A 23,627-nucleotide genomic window follows, 5' to 3' on the forward strand; every position below is an offset into this window, starting at 1 on the left:
GCCTCCTCACAGGACTGATGGGAACCCAAGGGACTGGAACAGCAGCATGTCCCTCCCAGCTTCGGGTTTCAGCATCACACACTGAGGCTGTTTGACAGAGGGGAAAGGGAAGCCAGTGGGTTATTCCAGTAAAAAGCCCTCTCTGTGCCACTTCTCCTCCACCTACTCCCTTGCTCTTGAACACGCTTGAGACATAAGTATGGTGCCTACTCGGCAGCACTGATGATCGGCACAGATGGATATTGCAGGAGAAAGGAAGCTGCCAACAAATTGTATGACAATAATGGCACTTTCCACACATTTGGCACTTCCCCTGCCAGAACCTCCAAGCCCCGAGGGAAACAAATAGCCAGGTGGGCTTCCAGTAAAGTCCATTATTTTCAAGAAAGCTGGAAAAATTTAACCTATTCTCTAATTTTACGGATAGGAAAGTCACAGATATTTAAAATACCAAATTTCTTCAAGGCACCCCCAGCTCTGCACGCTGTCACACACCCTGAGCTCTATTCAAGTCTTACATTCTGAAGTGAACCAACCCTGGGCAGCATTTCCCATTAGTAGTGTACCTTTAAGCACCTTCATATGGAGTGCAACACTCCAGGACACTGGGATTTGCTCTCAATTCCCAAACCTGGAAAGTAAGTTCAATCCAATAAATGGGTCACCCTAAAACCTGTCTTCAAATATCAGCTGCAGTGGCAAAACGTGCTGCTGCGGTCCTACTTCCTGAGCCCACCTTACATTCAGATAACGTTCACTTCAGTCTCTCTATCCATGGTCACCGTATTTTTTCCCTTCCAGAAAAAGCAGGGTCACCCACAGGTTTTGGGGAGCGGCTGCATACGGAGGTGGAAGAAGCATTATAGCTTTTAATGGGAACAGCCTGCTGAGGAGTCACCGGGATAAGTGAGGGGAGGGAGAAGGTTTCTGAGCTGCCAAGTCAGCACTTTGCAACGCCTCTGTTTCTGTGAGCTCTGCACAGGCAGGTTCAAACCCTTCCTGCAGGTCAAAGCAGCACTACCAACAGAAGCACAGCAGCAGAAAGAAGGATGTGCGCCACAGCATGGTACAAATCTGACTAATAAACTGCCCCACCTCATACCTCCAAAAAAACCTAAAGACTGATGTATCCCCAGGGTAATTCAGCTGACATCAACAGCGTTAGCCCAACAGTACCTGTCCTGCATCATTACACAACTCTGAAGAGGCTGCTCACTGTGCCAAACACCATGTGGCTGCCCTTGCAGTAAGAACAAGTTTGTCGCAGGATCTCCCTTGAGTGCCAGACTTTGCTGGCACCCTGCAAGGAGGCAGGTCACAGCCTCTCCCTTACTGCAGCCCAAGGGAAGTCCTCACAGCAAGACATAGAGAGAACTTCAGGTGCATACTGCGTTTGGCAGGCCATTTGCGTGCCAGAATTACGATTTCCTATTATTTTATCTCCAATTCAACCAGCTAGTGCAAAGTGAAGCTGTCAGTATAACGCAAGCTGTAGCCCATCACAACCAACGTGCTAGCGGTACCCGTTGTTTACATTTATCCTTCCCCTGTCTCTGTTTGACTCAAGAGATGTTAATAGCCTCAAGGTCAAAGAGAGGAGAGGCAGCAGAAGGGATTTCTTCCATAAATGACCTTGCACCAAATGTATTCATGTTTTAGAGGTCACAGGAATAATCTCTATCTGGAGAAAACCAGTTTTTAAAAGTTCTGTTAAGCGCAACAGATGCCCTCTTTCCTTCCCCTGCTTCTTTTCGGTGATGAAACACTGTGATATTGTTCAGTGTCCACATGCTCCTGAGAATCAGGGTCTAAAGCATTAGTACTTCCACACCCAAGTGGGTTGCAGGATGGACTGTCACTCCTCTCTGCACACATCATCCAGCACTGGGTACTGAGCAAAAAGAATTCTCTAAATGTAGTTACAGTAGTAACCTGACGTTTTGCCCCTATCTCACCATAGCCAGCAGTAACCCACGTTTTAATCCTCAGCCTGATGCAACAGGGAAGGAAGAGAAAACCATCCATTTTTACAGCCATGGTCACTCTAGCTCCGGCTGCAAGCACCCATTTTCTCCACTTCTTTTTTTTAAATTATTTTTAGCTATTTTTCCACTGGTACAACGTTTGAGCTGACATAAAGAGGACATCTGAATTTTAGTCTTGATAAAAAAACAAACAAGGAAACAAAAAGCAATCAGAACAGATTTTGCAGTGTCAAATCCAGCAAAGGATTGCCTCACGTTCCCAGTACTCCTGGCCCTCCCCCCATTCCTCCCAGTCCCATCTCCATCTGCGTCCTCCCTCCCTTTTCTCTCCCATGCCTCTGTGAAGTCTCTACTATTTCAGCATGTCCCCCAGCAGCAAGCAATTATTGACAGTATATGTTACATCAGCCCTAATGGCCAACCCCAATGGGGGCCTGTATGTCTGCTGCAAAAACACAAATCCACTTGTTTCTGCCCCAAAACTTGCAATCTGAATAGCCAGACAGGGCAGGGTCGAGGAAGCAGAAAGCCCAAGCTGAACAAACGCGGTGCTGGCTGCAAGTTCAACAGAAAGTCTGTATTTTTCTGGGGCGGTTAGTGGTACAAGTGAAATGACAGCACTAAAAGGAGAGGTTGGAGCAAAAGGCCAATCAGCCAAGTGAAGGAGAGCCCATGGCTGAACTGCAGGACGTTCTCTGAAGGTCCCAAGGTCTTGGCTTGGCTGCTTTCACAGCTCTTAGTGCTGGCTAGAGCCTGGCTATTTTTTCTCTGCAATTTCCTCAGTCCTGTTAGGACAGAAGAGAGGAAGGATGAGAAGCAGCAGGACCGAGGCACTCTCCCAGCAGCACACATGCTCCCTGGGCTACAACAACCAGCACAAGAGGGAGAGGAATCTGTGCTGGGTCCCACCTTCACACCACCGTCCCTCAAACACAAGCCCTGTACGTGCCTGTTTCTGCCTCTGCTCCCACCAGCTGGAGTCTGGCTGGCTCACGTTTGATCTCCAGGATCAAAGAGGAGCTGTAGGCTCAGAGGGGCAGGGAGTGTCCTCTTCGCCATCTGTCTGAAGGAGACACCAGCCTTGGCTGTTCGCTGGAGTCTGTAGGTGTCTCCTTACTTACAGCAATGCAGGTGACTTTTGCCCTGCTCTGCACACACTGATTCCTTAAAGGTTTCTCCTGAGTCCTACCAGCATCAGGGAACACCTTGCCACAGCAGCAGCACAGAGGAAATACAGCAAATATAATACACGCAAAATCCATTCTTTTTTATTAGAGTTTCAGAAATGGGAAATTTGCTGCAAGAATCCTGGACTGAATATAAGAAATTGCAACTCTGCTTCTTATTTCCACCCCTGTGACCTCAGATCAAGTGGCATTTAAAAACCAACAGAATGGGGCTGAAGCCATCAACCTTGGAAAGCTGAACCAAGAAACTCATCTCCAAATGCCGGTAAAGGCTGCCTGAGCTCTAATGATCCCATTGGAGGCTCTTCTGCATCTCAGCTAAGCACAGTAATACTGCGTTACATTTATTCAGACCATATGTAATACACACACGAGCCCATAAAAGCTTAAACAGCACAATAAACATTTGGAAAAGCACAGTGACCAGATTTACGGGGTTTGGATATCTGCCAGCATGACCCACCAGAATCAGATCCTTAAGTTTTTGTGTAAGCCCAAGACATACATACAACACATACATGAATGTGCTGTTATCCTTAGAAAAAAGATAAACAGCTCCCAAAGCCCGTCTCCCCAGTGCTGGAACATGATGGCCTTCCACTGTGTCCGATTGGAATTTGTTTAAATCAAGGCCATAATGAAGTTCTTGGCAAGGAGAAATATACGTAGCACGACAAAACTTTAGCCCAGAGCAAACAGTAAAACTGAGAAAGAGGGTAAGACAAAAAGATTTAGGCACTTAATTTCCATTAAAGGGGAGATGAGCCCTGCTGCAGAAAGAGAGCTATGCTTTGCCAAATTCCAAAATACTTTAATGCTAATTTTCCTCCACAGGGATGATGTGATATCTCCTGTGCCACCTACCAGGCTGGAGGAGGGGGGATGATGGCCCAACAGAAGGGAAGAGGTGTGATGACAAATCCCAGGGGGTGCAAAACATTTTGTCCCAGGAATGTGCAAAAAACTTAAACTTTCATTTGCACATAGCACATTGGCATAGTGGGAGAGCAAGGCACCAGTGGGATGTAAAAGCTCCTGTTTCTCAAGGTGAAGAACAGTTGAAAGAGTTCCAGTTTCCTGGTTTCTTGGGCATTTTATGACTCATTTTTTTTCTCTTCTACATTAAATAACATTTTTGGCTAAACCCAGTATTTTGCATATGTACAGGCTCCTTCAGTTTGCAAAGATACTGCACAAGTAGTCATGAGTACCCAGTACTCAAGACAGAAGCCAGGAGTCCTGGGTCCTTGTTTTGTGCTCTAAACCATATTCAGACTTAACCATCTCCAGACTTAAAGGAAAGAACAGCACAAGATACTGCTTTTGAGAAACCTGCCTCATTTGTTATGATAAAGCAGAGCATTATGGATTAGCTGGCAATACATGGAAGGAGTTGCCCACCTCCCACACATATCTTCCCAGAAAATGTTTTTACAAGTTTAAGACGAGCTGCTACATAAAGCTATACAAAAGAAAGACTAAAGCCTGATGACAGATTTACTTACATGAGGCTTGGGACGCGAAGATGCCCTTGCTGTTAAAGAACCGGCTCAGAAGCACTGCTCCGCTTTGCTTATTAAACTGCACAGAAAGGCTGTTTGTGTTTATCTGCTGCTCCGAGAGGTGGATTGTGCACTGAGAACAAAAGCTACATGCAAGGGCGCATTCCCGCACCCACTGGCACAGGCACACTCAGAGACGGCTTTGCGTAGGACAAGGTCTATCTTCAGCACCAGTGGCCACAGAGGAGGACAGAGCACGGGGGCCTCTGGTCAGATTGCTGCACAGTACGAATTGCTTGAAAGACCACACATTTGGTGACTGCAAAATCTAGTGAGGAGGCACAGAGCAGTAAAGGGTCCTGCGGGAGGAAAAGATGCGATGAAGCAAGGGCCAGGATGGCGTGGGTAATGGAGCACACACCAATAGAAAGACTTAGTGGCTCCTGAGGGGGAAGTTAGGCAGTTAAAGGTCTGTCTGAAGCAGATGTGCTCGTGTTAGCTCACAAGTCAACAGGCACAAGAGTTAGGGATGGGAAACACAGGATAGGACAGGCAGGGAGAGAACAAAGCCAGTGGGAAGTGCAATGCACTTTTGGTGCATCCCTCTTTCCCCCGCTTGGGAAGGTAACTTGGACTAGGAAACCTCTGCTCAAGCTCCAAACTACACTGCCTGACTGCTCGTGTGGCCCCAGCCAAACCTCCCTGCACAAACAGCCCTGGGGGGATGCAGACATCCAAAAATCCATTTCAATGGATTTCAATCCAACACAAGCCACCACCAGCAAATGCCACAGTAAGGGACATGGAGGACAAATGGTGTAGGAGACAGCCAGAGGTCAGAGCAGAGGACATCAAGAGACACCCAGGGCTGACTCCAGACAAGGACTTGCAGATGGAATAATTTGGCCAAGTGTCACAGGGAGCAGAGTCTGCAGCCCCTAATGGAGCTGAAACAGAGCAATTGCTCCTGAGCAATTCATTCTTCTACAGCAGACTGTGCTCCCAGTGCTTACAGAGATGTGGCTGAGGAAGAAGAGGAAGACCCGAGAAACCATCAGCCCTCATCCCTTCCTCCACGGTCACACTGATCCCTTCCAGAACTGCTATGGGGCAGAGTCTGTGAATAAAAGCGGCTGCTTCATCCACACTACAGCTACAGCCCACCCTCCTCTCCATGCTGTCCTGGTGTATGAAGAAACACAGACTGGCCTTAGTGTCTCTTCTGCACAGGTATCTGCTGTTCATCTCAGGAGAGTGACTTTAGCTGAAGTAATTCACCACAGTTTGGGGTAGGAAGACAACAGGCTGAAGTCAATCTTGAGCTAAAGATCCCCCCTCACATGAGCAAGAGATGAGTGTGTGCACTTTTGGAGGACTGGGGGAGCAGTGGTTGAGGCAGAGAATTGAAGGGCATCTTGAATTCTAGACCCACTGTAACCTAGGGCAAACTACTTATGTCTTTGCCCTATTTTCCTCAAATTCAGCATTTTCCCAAAGCTGATCTGGAAGTTGCCCCACTCCTGCAGATCCAGAGAGTGGTGTATCAGCAAGCCAAACTGTTCGTGTCCTAGCAGTGTTCGCAAAGGCAAATAATGGAAAGTATGCTGGTAGTCACAACATGAAACTAAAATTCAGACCTTCTGGCTCCTTTTCCAGCCTTGGTGACCTTTCAAAATCACTTCCGTACTTTTCCTTTCTAGTTCTAAAATAAAAGCTGTATTTCACAGTCAGGCTGAGAGACTGGGTTCATGTTTGGGCTCTACCTCGAGGTCTATGTTGAGGTAGCTCTAGAGAAGGGCAATGTTGTACTACTGCCATTACTACTACTGTATGATTCACATGATGCTTTCTTTTCAGTATTATTCTTAGGAACAATCCCTGGGAAGATTTTGGTTTCACTAAAAAAAGAAAAAAAAGATAGATTATAGGCAGCTGGAGACAAAAATAATCCCATTCCCATGTGGTTGGTGCTATTTAAAGGGACATCATACCTATTTTTGAAAAGACCAGTTTCACAAGACAAACAACTGACATTATTCAGCACAAAGAAATTAAATAGAATATAATTTTCCAAAAGCTTTAGGTGTGCCTGAGATGACCCAGAGTATGGGAGCAGGGGGTGGAACCATGCCCTGCGTGGCAGAGCCCGGACGTCTCCCTGGTAGAACACAAACAGGGAGCAGTTTTTCTAACTAGTTTTTAGAGGAGGATCTTGGTTTCAAGCCAGGAGGTTGAAGGGTGAATGCAGCCACATAGGACCAGGAGTGCATGGAGAGTATTTTGTTCCCACATTTCTGTTCACTGTCTTGGATATGGTCAGGTGGGAAAAAACATGATGCCACGTATTCAGCATGAATTACAATTCCAAACAATGGGCCGAGTTGTCCTCTGCTGAAGTATCTGGTGGTTGGACAGAAGCCACTGAACTAAAAACATCTGTGTCTTGCAACAAATAACAGTTGCAGGCACCTAGGAACTAGCAGAGAGTGAGAATCCCAGATGGCACAAGAAAAGGAGGAGAGTCTTACTCCTCCTGCATTCCCACTGCATCCTCCATGGTTGTGTGCTGGGGAAAGCCATGTGCCAGGATCCAGAGGTGCCAGGATGGGCTGAGGTGAGAGCTGGAGCTGAAGGACATGAGCAGACAGAGCAGGGAATGCAGGAGGAGCAGAGGGACGCAGCTGGGAGTACTGAGATTTCACAACACGGAAACCAGGGCATGGTCACTTCTGGTTCTGGCACGTCCTAACCCTCATGCAACTGCTATGAAGCATTAACCTTGTCCCGGGCTACAACCTGGAGGTAATTTAGACACATCTGCAACATGGAAAATCCCAAGCCACAGACTCTAGAGTTAGTTTGAGTGCATTTATACCTATGTGTTTTGCTCCGGGACCATCTCAAATTCCAGGAAAAACATTGGATAAAGAACCAGCCAAGACAAGGACCACATTAAATTTCTGCTGGTGCTGCCCATACAGTTACAGTCACTAACAACCAGTGGGAAATCAGTGAGAGGTGTCTCAAACACAGCATCTTCAGAGGAAGACGCTCAGCACATCATCCACTGCTGCCTTATTTATTCTGAAGACTTAAAACGAGAGGTTTGGGGCAAATGCAGATGGAACAAGGCTGAACACAGACAAGTAAACTTGCTTTTGTTTGTCTATAATATTAATAGGCGCATTATGTAATTTCCTTGGCTTACTGATGCAGCAACTCTGGTTACAAGACAGGATGGGATTTCCTTGAGGTCATTCCCCCAAACTGCGTGAGTTGTTATTTTCCTGGCTCACCCACAAACAGAGCGGTTTGCTCTTCTGAAACACTAATGTCCAACTGTTGAAAGGTTTTGCCAATCAAAACACTGTGGCCTTACCCCATTTGAATAATCTAAGGCATCAATCTCCCCGTTAGTATTTGTTTGATGTGTTCTGCACCCTGCTGAAATATCCTCTCCAGACCTCCCTGAGCTCAGGCTCCGATTGAAGAGAGGTGCCATGCATCAGGCCTGCAGCTTTCTCTCTAAAACATTTAGCAAGGGATGGTGGTAGAATATATTTATTTTCATGCATTGAGGAAAGACCATATATTCCAGCCTCTTTTTTTTTTTTCCCATCACTCAGAGATGGGCCTGAGGCCAAAACGGTGCTGCTAAGCTTGTTTTCTATTTAAAACCTTCATTTTTATTAATAACCCTTTACAACCTACACACCAGCACTGCGGGAGTTGCATTTCCGTGTTATGTCATCGTGAACCGTTATGTATTTAATTCCTGTACCCACAAACCCATATGGACATCATTAAACATGCACCGTACAGTATTAAAACTATGTTCCATAAAGTGTGATTTAGAGAAAAAAAAAGACCTATGAAGTGTGGATTTTTTTTTTCCCTAAGGTCATGGGAAAATGAAGAAGTAGGGGAGAGAGAAAAGGTTCAGCGGTGCTGCGAGTGAGCTTGTAGTTCTCCATGCCTGCAGACTGAAAACCCAGCCTGCCTCATCCACCACAGAAGATTAATTACCCCGTAACTTCAGGCCAGAGATGATGAATTTCTGTTTGGCAGACCAGAGACAACTTGTACAAAAATTGCAGGTTACAAACCAGCACAAGACCTTGATGATTTTATTTCTGCCCAATCAGGTTTCCAACACTTCCCCTGAAAGAATTTGCCTTTAGTGGGGCAAAAGAGCAGGTTTCCCTATATTGCTGAGGGTTAGCTAACCGGGCCACTAACACAAGCAAGAGTAGACCCTTGCCCCAAGTGAGACATACGCGTGGCACAGAGATTGTTCCCACATTTGGTTACAGCCCCAGACTGGCTTTTCCTGGCTACAGTCTCTGCCACTAGCAAATCCAGCACTTGGGCAACTTCTGCACGGCACTGAGGGGACACTCATCCTCTGCACCTCCTATCACCCCTCTGCTATCTCTTGTGTGGGATTGGGGATGAAAAGATACAGGAAAAAGAGAAAGTGATAGGAGAAATACATCAGAGAGCAAATAAACCCAACGTACAGAGTACCAGCGAGACAAATAGAAATGAGTGTAGCAATGCTGGGGGAAGCAGGGCAGAACATACTGAGAGGGAAGAAAACAATATCCAAGGGATGTAAGGATAACGAGAAACCACGAGACAGCTAACAACGACATGAGAAAAGATATGTCAATATGAGACAGAGAAGCTGATGCAGTCAGGGATGGTAAAATTACAAAAAGAAAGCAAGAGATAAGAACAAAGCACAATTTAAAAGCATCCAGTAAAAGATTTGTGTAAGTACATAAAATTAGAGACAGTAGGTCAATTGCCTACAACACGCACTGGACAGTTTGCAGTGACCTAGCATTTTACACTGGAGTAAGACCTCCCTAACCCTGTCCGATGGCCGAATTTCCTCTGATTGCAGAGCAAGCACTAGCTGAAGCAAATAAACCACATTGAAAATGGTATCTGATGGGATTTTACAGCAAGTACAGCCACAGAAAGGTTTGCTGCATAGCCTTGTGCTTATTGTTTGTCTCAGAGCAGCTGCATTCCCTTATGGAGACTATATTGGTGCTCCCTTGATTTTACAGCTACATAATTAAAAGGTCACCTCAAAGATAGACACAAAATACACACCTAATTGCTTTCAAGCCCTTCTGGGTTTTCTTTACAAAATATTAGTAAAAATAAATTCATAAAAGGAGCATTCGGCTAAATGTTCAGGCCAGTTGAGCCTCTTTGCTGGATTTGTTGGCCTCAAACTCTGTGTGCATGTACTCCATACATACCATCTCCAGGCAAGAGAGAAGAGTTAACAGGATTTGCAGAGGGGGTTACTGCTGAATGAGCCTCCTTTATATCCCAGCCCTCTCCAGAATTTTTCATTCCCATCAAACAAACATACACGTGAATATACACACAAATAACTTCAGGTGCACATGTGCTCCCGTTGAATTCAATTCACTGTGTAGGAAAAGCAGCCATGTGGATAAATGTTTGGAGGAGGAGGAGCACTCTTGGGATGAGGCTGACAGCAAGTTCAATGTTATCTAGCTGCATTACCCTGGAGGTGAAATGTTTTTGACACGTGTCTCTATAGGGCTGTGTCCTACTTCCTTCAAAATCTGGAATTTTCTTTGATGTTTCCAAAATAAGGCTGTAAAAGAAGAAGCAAACATGATTGGCAAAACTTCTTCAGGAAATTTGCAAAGCACCAATAGGGACTCAAGCTGTTAAATATTCTGTTTTGGGTCAATGTTCTCTTAAACTGATAGTCACATCTTCTACTTTTACAGTTCCCTGGTGTGTGAGTATATCTGAACTGAACATATCAGAAATACGCATAAGACTGGAGATTTTCTGAGCACATGTCAGGATAGACAAAATCATAATAGAAAGCAATATTTGTTTGTTAAAGCAAAAAATTCTCTGTTGGTTGATATTAATTCAATCTTCTCTCAGAAACATCATTTATCCTGCCAGGGATCGGGACTGATTGGGCAGTAAACCGGGACTCAGTAGTTTATATGTCTGTCAACAAAAAAATTAAGTATAAATCACTTGTCATAAATACACACGGCCAAAATTTCTGATTTATGAGGATGTTGAATGATTAAGGCAAAAGTGTATTTTTTTAAAAAAGTCTTAAGAGAAAGCAGACAAAAAAAGGAAGAAAAAAAGGCAGTAACTATATAATGCACTGGAAACCGGCCTTCCATAAGAGGAGGAAAGGGACTCCTCTTATGATGCCTATTTCAACCCTTGCCTAATAATCAAAAAGGCCCTGACTTTCCAAGTACTGTGTTTTTCATAGGCTGGAAGCACCACAAAGCATCCTTCATCAGTCTGGCCTTTTGGCAGTTCTTCTCCAAATGCAAATGCTACATCTGGAAAAGGCAGGACTCCTCTCTCCTGCCTGAAAGCCTCCTTTTATCTCTGTCCTCTGCAGAACTCCTGCTTCTTGCAGCCACACGCTCCAACATAACACTTTACTGAAGGGATTCAAGGCTTTCTCCTCATCTGCTGAACTTCTGCCTCTTCTTAAAGTTCCAGCTCACCTTCGGAGCCTTCTCACTGACGCGTGTGGGGCACCCTGCCATCCCTCAGCCAAGCATCTGTAAAACAGCCTCCTCCCAAACTCACAGACGAGCATGAAAATGATAACAATGAAGATTAACAGAAGCTTATTTGTCAGGCCTGGCAAGAAGAGCATCTCATTAGCTGGTATGGCCTGTGGGATTCAGCTGCCGGGGGTTCCTGCTCCCCCCAGGGGATGACACTGATGCATCATGAACGTTAATAACATTGTTAGTGCCTGTCCAACAGAGCCCTGCTTTGTGCATTGAGACAACTTGGAAAACAATAAGATACTTTTCTACTGACCTCTTGCTGGAAGAGTTTAAAGCTGTTTGCAGGGATGTGAATGACTCCAGAGGCTTTCTCTATTTGCCCCTGGCCCTTAATTTCACTATGAAGGTATCTGTAGAGGTGAAGGAACTAATCCAGAATCAGGAAGATGTCTCACCACTCTGGTTACTGGCTACAGTGACTGGAGAGGTTCTGTGCAAGATGAAGAACCTTATTATTGGGACCACAGAAAGGAAAGCACTCGTTTGTTACCTACAGGCTTCCTCAAATTTGGGAGCTGTATTGTTAAAAAGTCCCAGCTCACAGAACGAAATGCAAAACATCAGCAACTTGTACTGGTCCCCACTACAGAGTAAAAGCCACCGCAGTTAGCCAGCCTGCATCCCTTGCCCGCGGTTGCCTGTATTTTCAGGTGGTTGGTGACAACCTTACACCTCACTTTCTGGTCTCAAGTTCAGAATAGCTGAAATCATTCTCCCCACCTGGGGTGGAAATTCACTGCACCATCCCTGGTGTCGCAGTGCTGCGGTTAGGCTTTTTCACTGTGAAACCCTCCCCACTCCTCTTTTACTTAGCAAATATTCATAATGCCCCAAACAAGTGTTGCACCAGGGCTTGCTCTTTAATGTGTTCATGAGCCCTTTCTTTGCTCATCAGATACTGGCAGGGCAGAAAGGCATCAGCCCCATGAGTGATGCTCTCCCAAAGCATCCCACTATAAGAGCGAGCTATTTTCAGCAGGCAGGACCAGACACACCACAACATCACGAATGGCAGATCAAGTCCCAATCACCACCCCAGTCCCAGCATCCAGACACCTGAACTGCATTGCAGAAGGGACCACCTGTAAAGACATCTGCCACATGTCTCTGTACATGTCTGTTCACTCTAACGCCATCCTGCTGCTCAGTAGGGCTGATGAAAACTATCCAAACTCTGGGTTTTGGGGCCACTTTTCCATAGGAACCAAGAGGTTAATTTTTGGTAAAATGTTTTCATGAGAAGAAAGCTCCTCTTTTAGTCAGATTCAGAGGATAATCAACATCTCTATAAAATACTGCGCTTTGATGGAAATAAGAAAATTAATTTAATCTTAACAACCCCAAGAACTCTACAGCTCCCCTAGCAAGAGAGGACAATGTTGGTGAGGTTCTGTCAACAGAAAAAGGACTGATACCAGCAACATATCCAATGGGGAACTGCAAAGATGAAAACATATTGCTAATTCACTAGTGGACAGCTTCAAGTCTCTGATGAATGCTGTCTCCGCTATGAGTCATTCACACTTCATTCCCAGCACACTTGGATGGGAAAGGAAAAGGTTTATCTGTTAGATATGGTGCCCCTGCTGTCCTAACCCCACCGTTGTTGCAACGGGTCTCTTCTTATAAAGTAAAATAGAGATGTTTTGGCCCCCAACATTTAAAATTTTCTTCTTCTTTTATATTTTCAAGCACTAGGTATCTCAGGTTACTAGTGATTTTTTTGCGGTGGTTCCCAAATGAGCCTGAACTGCTCTGATTTTTCAAACCCACAAGACTGTAATTGAAAGCAAATGTAATCAGACATATGCAATGTTCTGAGGTTCACCACAGTGCACTGCAGTCAGCATTACTGGAGTGGCTATTAAAACTCCTTGGAGCTGGGAAGCAAATACAGCTTGCAAGAATCCAGCAAATAACCAGCATTTATTAGATTAGCCTAAAGTATTGCAAAGCCACAGTCAATCCTCTATTCAGAATATATCCGAAGTCTGTTTAAAAGAACATCTTTCCTGAGCTTAGGCCAATTGTTTTAAGAGCTGTGAATGGAAACAAGGAAAGAATTCTACTTTTAACACAACAAATTCTGCAATCCTTACATCAGCGTAAATCTCCAATAGTCCATTACTGTCAGCAGAGCCATTCCAATCAAACCCTGGAATAACTGGAAAAAGAAAGTGCCCAAAGACAAAGGGTATCTTTGAACCCAGACACAGAGCTCCAGCTAGAGATAAGCAGTAGCAAATCCCTTCCATAAACCTCCCAAACAAAATGCAAGCATTAAAAGCAAGGGGTGAGGGGTTTAATTGAATTCCCACTGGCAGTTGAGTCTGCACTTAAAAGCAGGTCTAGGGTTATCTGTGAAATTTCAATTAAATCAAAAGCTTTGATAACACGATAAGTCACTCCAGAGTTTGGAGTCAAAACATGTTGTTATTTGATCCTTTGCTTGTGTTTCTGGGAACAGCATGCATGAAAGACAGTCAGATGCAGACCAGTCAAGAAGATGGAAAAGGTGGAAATGAATCTACGAGTAGATCATTGTGTCTCCTACAACCAGAGCCACTTGAGGTTTGGTGGTTTTTGTGCATCCTAAGTCCTAAAGAAGGTACCTCAAGAGATCGAAGGACAGAGCAAAACAGATCATCTCGGATGCGTGCAGTGCTCCAGGGGTTGGTTCCCTACTGCCAGAAATGTTTTTTCTTTCTGGGCTTGCTACAAGCAAGATTTTAAACAACAGCATTGGAAGCTGAATGCAAAACTCAGTGGACACAGAACACCAATCCCCGTGTATGTAATGAAATGAACTGCCAGTGCAAATACATTGGTGACATGGGGTGAACAGGTGGAAGCAACTGCACCAAACAATAAGTGTCTAACATGCTGTTATGATAGAGCCAAGCAAAAAAGGAAGAGCAGCTCTCCTCCTAGCTCAAAGCAGGAGGTGGTGACTCCCCAGAGAGACCTAACTTGCTCTAACTCTTGTTCTGTACTATTTGATTGCTAACGCTTCCTCCTCTCTCTTCAGTGGCAACTGCTGGATGCTAAAGGCAGTACCAGAGACTCTCCAAGTCCTGTTTACCGAGGAACATCACCTCCATTTCCTGGTGTTTAGACAAAATCCTCCACCTTAAACAAATGCCAAATGTAAACTTTCATCTGGCCTGTAGTCAACAGCATTATAGCACATTTTAAACAATGCTTTCCCTTGTATAGTACACCTGATAAAACCCTATCAAATGTAATCAGATGTCTTACATTGTCCCCAACCAGTTCAAAATCACATATACGGTTGCATTAGACACATGTTCATGAGAAAAACACTCTCTATGACCAACAAGCCTACTGATCCTCAACAGCATTAAAAATACAGGAACTCTCCAGATAAGCAGTGTCACAATTATGTAGTGATCAACAATAGGAAGCACACAGCACTGAAAAGTTCCATCTGACCCCAGGCACTACTGAAGGATAATTTATCATCCTGGCAGCAAACACCCCATTGAGCACGTCTGTCCATAGTGCCCTCTTCTTCAGAGTGGAAAAAGATCCTCATTAAACAATAGTGCGACCATATTAAATATAGACATAGCAATGACAAGCTGGATTCTTCTCCATGATATAATTATATTTGTAACATAAGCTGCCTATTCTTGTTTTTCAGAGACGTGACACACAGAGGACAAGACAGACTATATTAAACTCTGTCATGTTAGTGAAAACTCCACCCCATCTCCTCCTGCCTGGCAGGTCATGAGTCAGCAGTGACAGACACCTCAGTGCACACAATTAACCTGCTAGCAGGGTCTCACCAGAACAAGAACTGCAGATAAGAAGAGGAAGTCCCCATCCCTCTTCCTCAGCTGCAGGCTTATCCACAAAGCATGGCAGGCACAGACCCTTCTATGCAGCATGGACTAAAGATCTCTTTTGTGTTTACCAGCACGGGTGATTCAACCCTACGGGCTGCCCCTATTCTGGGACACAAACACTGCCACGGTTTATTGCCGCCTGGCCTTAAACCTTGACACCAAGCATCACCAGTCTTTAAACAGATGGGAACAGATTTTTTAGTACAGCATGTTACAATAGGGCAAGTGGTAATAGTATTAAACTAAAAGAGGAGAGATTCAGGCTAGATGTGAGAAAGAAATGTTTTACAATGAGGGTGGTGAAACACTGGAACAGGTTGCCCAGAGAGTTGGTGGTTGCCCCATTCCTGGAGACATCCCAGGCCAGGCTGGACGGGGCTCTGGGCAACCTGATCTAGTTGAAGATGTCCCTGATCATGGCAGGAGAGTTGCACTAGATGGGCTTTGGAGGTCCCTTCCAACCCAAACCATTCTACAATTCTATGCGTGTCAGAAAATCCTGTGGCACTGAGTAAAACAGTTCTAGAAGTGAGGGCTCAAGGACAACGGGTACCCCGAATACTTCATCACAAGCTTGATAACCTCTGAATCCAGTTATTTTGGTTCTGCTCCAATCCTGCCTCATTAGCCCAGGTTTTCCCCACTGATAGATGAATAAATTTGTTCTTTTGGCTCCCTAACTGGTTTTGCATACAGAAGCACCAGCAGAACAGGTTTTCCTGACAGATTTTGGGAGGAATGTTTCTTCCAACATTGACTGATTATTTTAAAAACAAATTATTTTTCTAACTGGTTATTTCTACAATTATATTATGGAAGGAAAAAGGTTTCTTTACCACAATCAAATTCTCTTAGCAAACCTCTGAAATCGCACATCCGCAATCATACTGCAGATACAGCCATGAGATGTGAGAGACCTTTCCAGCGTCAAAAAATAAATCAATGCAACAGTAAGGAGCAGATTTCCCAGTCCCCTGCATTAACCACTAAACTTCTCCAGAGGAAGGAGTTTTATAGGTCAAGATAACATTAAGCAAACTATTATATTACTTTCTAATCTACAAAATAGGCATTGGCAAACTGTCAGCAGTGATTGTTCCTTTAGGATATGAACAAAAATTACTGGACAGGAAAAACAGCCCTCGAGCCAACATGCCTGGCATTTAGTTTTTTTTAAGGGCAATATCTCTGCATTTCAAAACACCTTTTCAGTCCCAACTCTTCTACAGAGAAAGAAAAAAAGTGTCTCACAAACAGTAAACTTTTGAAGGCACTGACACTACCATTGTATCTGGCCCCAGCAAGGCAGTGCCCGGTGCCACTGGTGAAGCAGCTGCCTGTCGGCAGGGCTCTGATCTCGGTCACATTCTGATGAATTTGAGATAAGTTCTGGTTATTCTTAATCCATTCTGTGCCCATGACAGCATGCCACTTTTAAACCCTGCAGCACGCTCATAACTAATCCAGGCAAAAGCTATTTCTGTACAGTTGGCTGCCAGTGCCAAGTGTCAATACATTAAACTATCTTTGCTCCTCTCAGCCCTGTGTCCTTTCCCAGTCAGACCTACAAAGCACAAGCAAACCCAAATGTGATATTCAAGACAAGGAATAAAAGCTCTTGCTGTATGGTAACAGCATGAATGTATGCTGTTCCAACTGCCATTCTTCTACATCTTTTTTTGTGGTTGCTGAACCTCTTTAATTTAATGTGCTTTCTGTTTTACTCTATGTTTATAGTCTGATATTTATCTACATATAATTTTTTTTATTATTTTCTAGATGTGTACCAAGAAGATTCAAATCCTCTCCCAGGAAGGCTGAGTTATTTGCTGATATCACCGATGCTGCAACAAATTTCATTATCCTCCATTTAATACGCCAGCTCAAATCATTTATATGTTGCAAACAAAAGGAAAAGCCCCACGTCAAACTAAAGAAGAGGATGAGTAATGCATCCATTATTTCTTTTTTTCCCCTGTTACTAGAGATGCTTCCATTGCTGCATTGGCTTAGTTTATTTAAGATAATCTCCAAGCAAGACTTTCCCAAAGATCATGATAATATGCATTGATGAAAGGCAGCGCACACTGTTGGGGTATCTAGAGTCCCATCTGACAACAGCCGGGTCCCAGAAACGGAACTCCCCCTCCCCAGGGCAGAGGGGTCACAACTGGGAATAGGCCACACTTCTCCACTCTGTTCCTGGGACACAAAGCTGCCTGACCTCTCAGTCAGAGATTTATGACACAATATGAGCAGGATACTGTAAAACACTTCTGTGATTTAGAAGACAAAAAGCAATGTTCATGACAAATTTAGGTGCTGAAGCCCAATATTTCTAGTAAATACAGCCCCAAAACAGGCATGTTTGAAAAACCAAACACAGGTGCTCTGCTTCACTCAGATGCTCAAAGAGCTGTGGTACCTAATTCCCACTGACATCAATGAGAGCTGGATGACTAATTAGGAGGAGCCAAGAAAGGCTTTTGGCAAACTCAGCCCCAACAGGTTCTTGCATCCTTAGCTACCTCCCAGTAAAGACAGTCAAGTCATTCTTTGAAAATATTGACTTCTTCCCTTCAGAACAGTGACTCTTAACTGCCTTATGCTGCCACCACCTTTATTCAGAGCTTTTCCTGCTTTGCGCTGTACAATTTACTTCCCAACTAATAAATCACATAAAAATGAAACTTCCATCTTTTTTTCTGATCTTGCATTTCTTAGGGAAATTGATTTCCATTCTGCACACCTCAGGTGAAATTAATTTCCCCAATAAAACGCGTGCATTCAGCAGTCACAATACCACTGCCAATGCAGACTGTGACACCAACTGTCATGAAGTGGTGCTGACCACATTCCTAAACAATGTGAAAATTATCTGTATTGTAAGACCTGTGAGAAAGAGCCAACACAAAAAAGAGAATGACAGCTTTCCTCTCTGACCAGGGACTCAACTATCAAATGTGTTGGGAAATACAATTCTAAAGGGATGAAACTTAAGAGAAATATAAGGGATGAAATATAAAATATTTGCATAATGTCAAACAAATCAGGATATACACAGATACTTTACAGATGAAAAATTTTCCTCCTTACCAATAAGTAATGGAACTGTTATTACAAGGGAGATCAGAGGACATTTGGCAAACAGAAATACTTGCATGTAAACACAGTCATGCTTATGAATAGAAAAAAATGTATTAGGGAACTGTGTTTTAGCACTGGTAGACTCACAAGCTAAAGCAATCTTTCTTAGCATGGTCACTGCATTACCCTGACAACTTCTTTCCAGTTCCTTTATCAGAAATCTGTAATATGTGAAGAATAAAGGGAGAATCCAGCTTCCATTTTACAGTGGCTGCCTGACATCTGAGTATCCGAGTGTTACACCAGTATTTATGTGAGGGAGATACGATCAGTGAAGCTCATGGCTGCAGAGCACAATAAAGCATTTCTGTTCTTCAGTAAAAGCACCTTCAGCATTAAGAACACTTTCTGCATCGACCCTCATAATATCATGTCATCTAATTAATAAGTTGCCTAGTTTTCCTGGATTTGCATATTGCTTAAAAGTTGCTTTATGGTTCTTAGAGGAAAAACATTCTCAGATACTGAACGCTGCTTTAAATTCAGTTGTTAATATTATTAGTAGTGGTTTAAACATAAATCTCTTAAAAGCCTGAAGGCATTTCTGCAAGGAGAGTACTGGAGAACAGAATCCTTGGCTCTTGGTCTGCTTTTTAGACTGGATCCAGACCCAGAAAAAAAAAACCAACTCTCACATGAGTGGTCTGGCTGTGATATTTTGAACCTAACTGCAAAAAAGCCCTAAAAGCAGTGGGCCATATGCAATGTCTAATTGATTAATCCTACTCTTCAGGTATTTCTGGTATTTCGAGTAAAAAAGAATCATTAAAAAAATGGCTTCTGAGATTTTGTTTGTTGACTATAAGCCCTGGCCTGACCTCAGCCTTGAATTTAAATCCCCAGTAGAAGTCTGAAATTAATCCACCTCTGGCTTAGTTATCAGTAATTATAATTATTAACAGAAGTATCCAGTAAATGAATGGCTTTCAGTGACATGGTGTTTTAACTTAGAATAATGGATAAATAAAAATGCACTTCCTTCTTACCTTATGGTATCTTTTCCCATAGCAATGCAGGACCTGCTCCTGACATGGCCATGGTAAAAGACACAGCCCAGCCATTTGCCTATATGTATTTGCGTTTGCTCAAACACTAAGCTTTCATACATTACCAACCTAAGCAATTGAGAACTGCTCCTCCTGTACCAGAGCTGATGGTTGGAATCTTGCTTTCTCTGCAGCTCATCAGCAGAGCCAGAGCAGCAGAACTCGCTGCCCTGGGAATAGCAGCCCTGGAGCTCCAAACCCGGCCTTGCACATCAGCTGTCCCAGTGCCTGCCAGCTCCCTCGCTAACACCATGCTTACACCATGCTTACACCATGCTTACACCACGCCTCCACCATGCGAAACAGTCTGAGAGAGCTCCCAGACTATCTCATGTAGGAATTTAGTGTCCTCCTATGGTGTCTCCCAGGCAGCATGGAGGAAATGTGCTGTCGGGAGCTATCTGACCTAGAGCTAGCTCCACCGGCAGGAACAGACTCAAAGGACACTGTCAACAATTTCAAACACTATGATTTCTTGAGTCATCTCTCCAGCTATCTGCCTGTGAGCCGCTGGACCCAAACGAGGTTTAACGGGGCTGAAAGGAATACCTTCTGCCTATTGTCACAGAACTCGAAAGCAACAGGAAACAGAAAATCTAAACTGCAAATCCAACTGAACAAATTGCCCTGATTTTAACAGTGTTGGGAAATCCCAGCTTTTATTATAGCTGGACTGTGCACTGCTCAGCGCTGTGGGCCACCAGAGCACAGCAGCAGTAGGAAATGACCCTGTAGGGAGCAGCCTGTGAGCCAAACACGGCATAATCCAGAGACAACAGTGCACAGAAGCAGGGAGGAGGCAAGGGCAGAGAAAATCAGAGTTACGAGAGTTATAAGGAAGAAGCCGGGAACACATTTGTAAAAGTGCCTAAGGGAAAATGCTGGTTTCTTTCAGGACAATAGGAACAAAAGTGAAGGGCACAGCTTCGCAGCTGAATTACTGCAGTATAACATAAATTACTGCATGTGCATCATCACAAGTCATGGCTCAGCAATTAAGGGCATGAATACTTATACACACATCCCAGCTGCAAGGTAAACCAGACTTTTTTTGTGCCTCCTCCCTTGAAGTTTCAGCTTCCATGTTTTTTCTGGCTGGAAGCACATGCTCAGTCACTGCTTTGCACACATGCAATAACTCAATGGACTCTCTGGGCTCAACAACTCAAATGTCCATGGGATTAAGGCTACATTCCTGAAAATTAGTTAATTAAACTCTAGGTCAGGCTTTGTCTTATGAGGCTGAACTGCTACACAAAAAACAAAGCAGGTGATCATGAAACTAAAGACCATCTCATCGTGCACAGAAAGAAGACATGAAGGTGACACAAGCAACTCCATTCTGCCATCCCTTGGTGGCTGAGTCCCCTGTTTGACAATATTTGTTCTTTAACTCAGCCAGCTGAATGGCACATCTATGCTGATATACAAATATATGAACCACCTCTGCAATGAGGGTTAAAAGAAGCAGCTGAAGAAATATATTAAAATAATTAGGGTAGTCTAGTTGCTGCCCCCAGGCTACCCACCCTACCCCCAGTGAGATGAATGATGGACCATGAGGTCCAGGGAAGACTGAATTCACAGGGCTTGGGCACCACTGGCTCATTGTTTCTGGAGAGGCTTGGCAGAGCTGCAAAATGAGGGAATAAATAGGGGATTTCTCTGGCTGATCATGCTCCTTCCTGCAGTGAGGCTGAGAATTGCTTTGGAGGTGTCCTTCCCCTAGACCCTACACAGCGGTCCAGTGAGCCCCAGATCTCCTCCCTTCCCCCTCAGTTCACAGAAGAAAAACACTAAGATGTTTCTGTTGGCTTTTACATCATCTTTTTGTAGAGACTAATCTTCAGTTTCAACAATGCATCTTTTGTGAAGCGCTCCCAGCAGAAACCTTAGACACCTTCCCTAAGATCTGTTTGCTTACAGAAGACGAGGTAGGATTTGTTTAAACCCAGCTAGATTAATGTCTTGTAGATATTAGTGAAGTGAGATTTAATCAGGTTATTGCTCTACATTTTCCAGGGAAATAAATCACACTTATTACTAGGTTGGAATAAGATGCAAGGCTTGGGCTGAGAAAATTTCATCTTTTTTGTTTTTCTACAGGGGGAACGAATGGATAACTTGAAAATTGTTGCAAGGCTGTCGAACAAGTTGCTCAGCAAAAGGCCCTCAACAACTTGTAGGAGGGAAAAGAGAATGAAAGCCATAATGTCAGCCCAGGGTTGGGCCTAAGTCCCCATTCCCTGCCATGTGGAGGTCTAATCCTGACTCTATTTTACTCAGAACTGTTGTAGGGTCTGCATCAGTACAGAAAGAAGATGGTTAAACAGCGTCTAAAGCAGACTGCCAAGTTCTATTTGAAATCTTCCAGGTGAACTCCCCCATAACCCTGGGAACCTCATTCTTTTTCTGGGTGTCTGTTTCTGCCAGGCACGTGGGAATGTTTCCTTGCATCAGAGAGGTGTTGTGGGATCAAGCAACCTTTGCAAACCTTCTTACAGGCCCTAAATGGAAACTGTGATGGTCAGCAGGTCTCAGAGTATAGGCACATCCTGCTGCAAGTTTCTAAGTTTGCAATATGTGTTTAACAATCAACATACAATTGTGTGTATTCACCTCAGATGTTTTTCTAAAACAATGCTGGCTAGAAAAAATAAAAAAGCAGCTCCTTGCTTCACTCTCAGCTACACTAGAAGTGTTTTCTTTAGTACAAATGCTAATACATCCCTTGTATAAAACCGTGCACGTGCAAAAGACAAAGTCTGGGAAATCAAACTGCAAAGGTCCTCTCCTTTACACCAGCATGGGAACAGACGGCTGAAGCCAATACAAATCTTCCTGCTAACTACAGGTTTGTGTGCGCTTCAGTGCCCAAAACCCAAAAGCTTTACATCCATTTCCCCTTACTCTGTGCAAACACCGGGGAAAGCAAATTACAGTAACACAGCCTGCAATCAAGTTTCAAATTGTGTAACAAAGCGGCACAATACACAATGGGACCAAGTCAAAATCTTATTGTGAAGCACAATAAAATATATCCTGTTCAGTATGAAGGAGAAAAGGAAACTTGAGGCAAGGCAGCACAGTTGCGTGTAAATACCCGCCTGCCAATGCTTTCCCTGGATAAATCAGTCGTCTGAATCCTGACTGCACCAGCGTGAATCAGCTCGTCTGCTCCAAGGTAAAGGCTACCATTCTGTTGCATGTTCAATGGGAAAGCTTTTCCCAGCCTTTTCTTGGCTTCCTGCTTAGAAAGAATAGACTCTCCAGAGACAGATTTGGATCTGGACCACAACCTTGCTCCCTTCAGATAACTAAGTATCTCTGGGCAGGAGTACATTTTAAAGAAGCAGCTGGTAATTACGAGCCAAGTGCTTACTGGCAGGATTTCCCCCTGCAGCTGAGCCAATACTTTCGGGAGCTAAATCACCTGATAATTATCAGGTAAACCCACAAGCCAGGGAAGGTTCCCTCACTAGAACCATCAGTAAGAAACAATGCAAAGGTGGGCGGAGGACGGCTGAAAACTGTATCTGAGGGTTGCTTGACTCCTCTGTCCTCCACACACCCAGCCTGGTTTATTGAGCGTTTTCTAGGCAGTGCTTGAAAGCTAGAAAATCTGTTTCCACGCCTACAGTAGTAATAAAACCAAATGACCTTTTCCTTCCAGCTAATCAAAATGAACTGAGCAGCACTGGAAATCCATCACAGCACTTACTCTTTTGGAGGGTTAAGGTCTTCTGGGCGAGCCTCGAAGAACCTGAAGACTTCATCGCACTGTGAAATGTGAGGAGGAAGCCGAACCAGTGCCTGCAAAACAAAACAGGGAGGGAGAAGGACTTAGAAAAGTCAAGCTCAAAATATGGTCTCAAACATCTAAACTACCAAGCAAAAGGAGCCAAAACAGGCCTGGCAGGGGGAAGGGAATAGAAAAGGAAAGCATCACTCCTGGCTGCTTACCTGAGAGAAAAGGAAACAGCATGCCTTGACTGCAAATGTCAAGCAGGGTGCAACAAACTGAGACAAGCAATGGTTCTTAGAGTCAGCCAAAGTAATTCTTCTGCGATGCGTACAAGAGCAGAATTTGGTTCACATGTGCAAAATCATAACACTGAGTAGATAAGTGCTCTGTGGCTGGGACTGTGTTTGCACAGCACCTCAAACAACGCAGTTAGGGCTTACAGCACACAAATTTAAGCAGTGAAAATCTACAGGCTCAGCACCCACTAATACAACAGATTAATGTGGTCCATAAAGCTTTCCATTAA

At 44.1% G+C, this 23,627-nt stretch overlaps 1 protein-coding gene across 2 annotated transcripts in view; it reads right to left on the reverse strand.

Annotated features, from left to right (window-relative positions):
• SH3PXD2A (SH3 and PX domains 2A) overlaps nt 1-23,627 on the reverse strand; it is a gene marked incomplete at both ends in the record, with an annotated part of 255,377 nt that overhangs the window by 115,570 nt on the left and 116,180 nt on the right. For both annotated transcript variants that reach the window (XM_080348342.1, XM_080348341.1), the window contains one exon: nt 23,078-23,169. In XM_080348342.1, coding sequence (XP_080204468.1) covers nt 23,078-23,169 — 92 coding nt within the window. The remainder of the gene's footprint in view (nt 1-23,077; nt 23,170-23,627) is intronic.

The sequence above is a fragment of the Nesoenas mayeri genome (genome assembly GCF_963082525.1).
Source record: "Nesoenas mayeri genome assembly, chromosome: 7".
NCBI classification, from domain to species: domain Eukaryota; kingdom Metazoa; phylum Chordata; class Aves; order Columbiformes; family Columbidae; genus Nesoenas; species Nesoenas mayeri.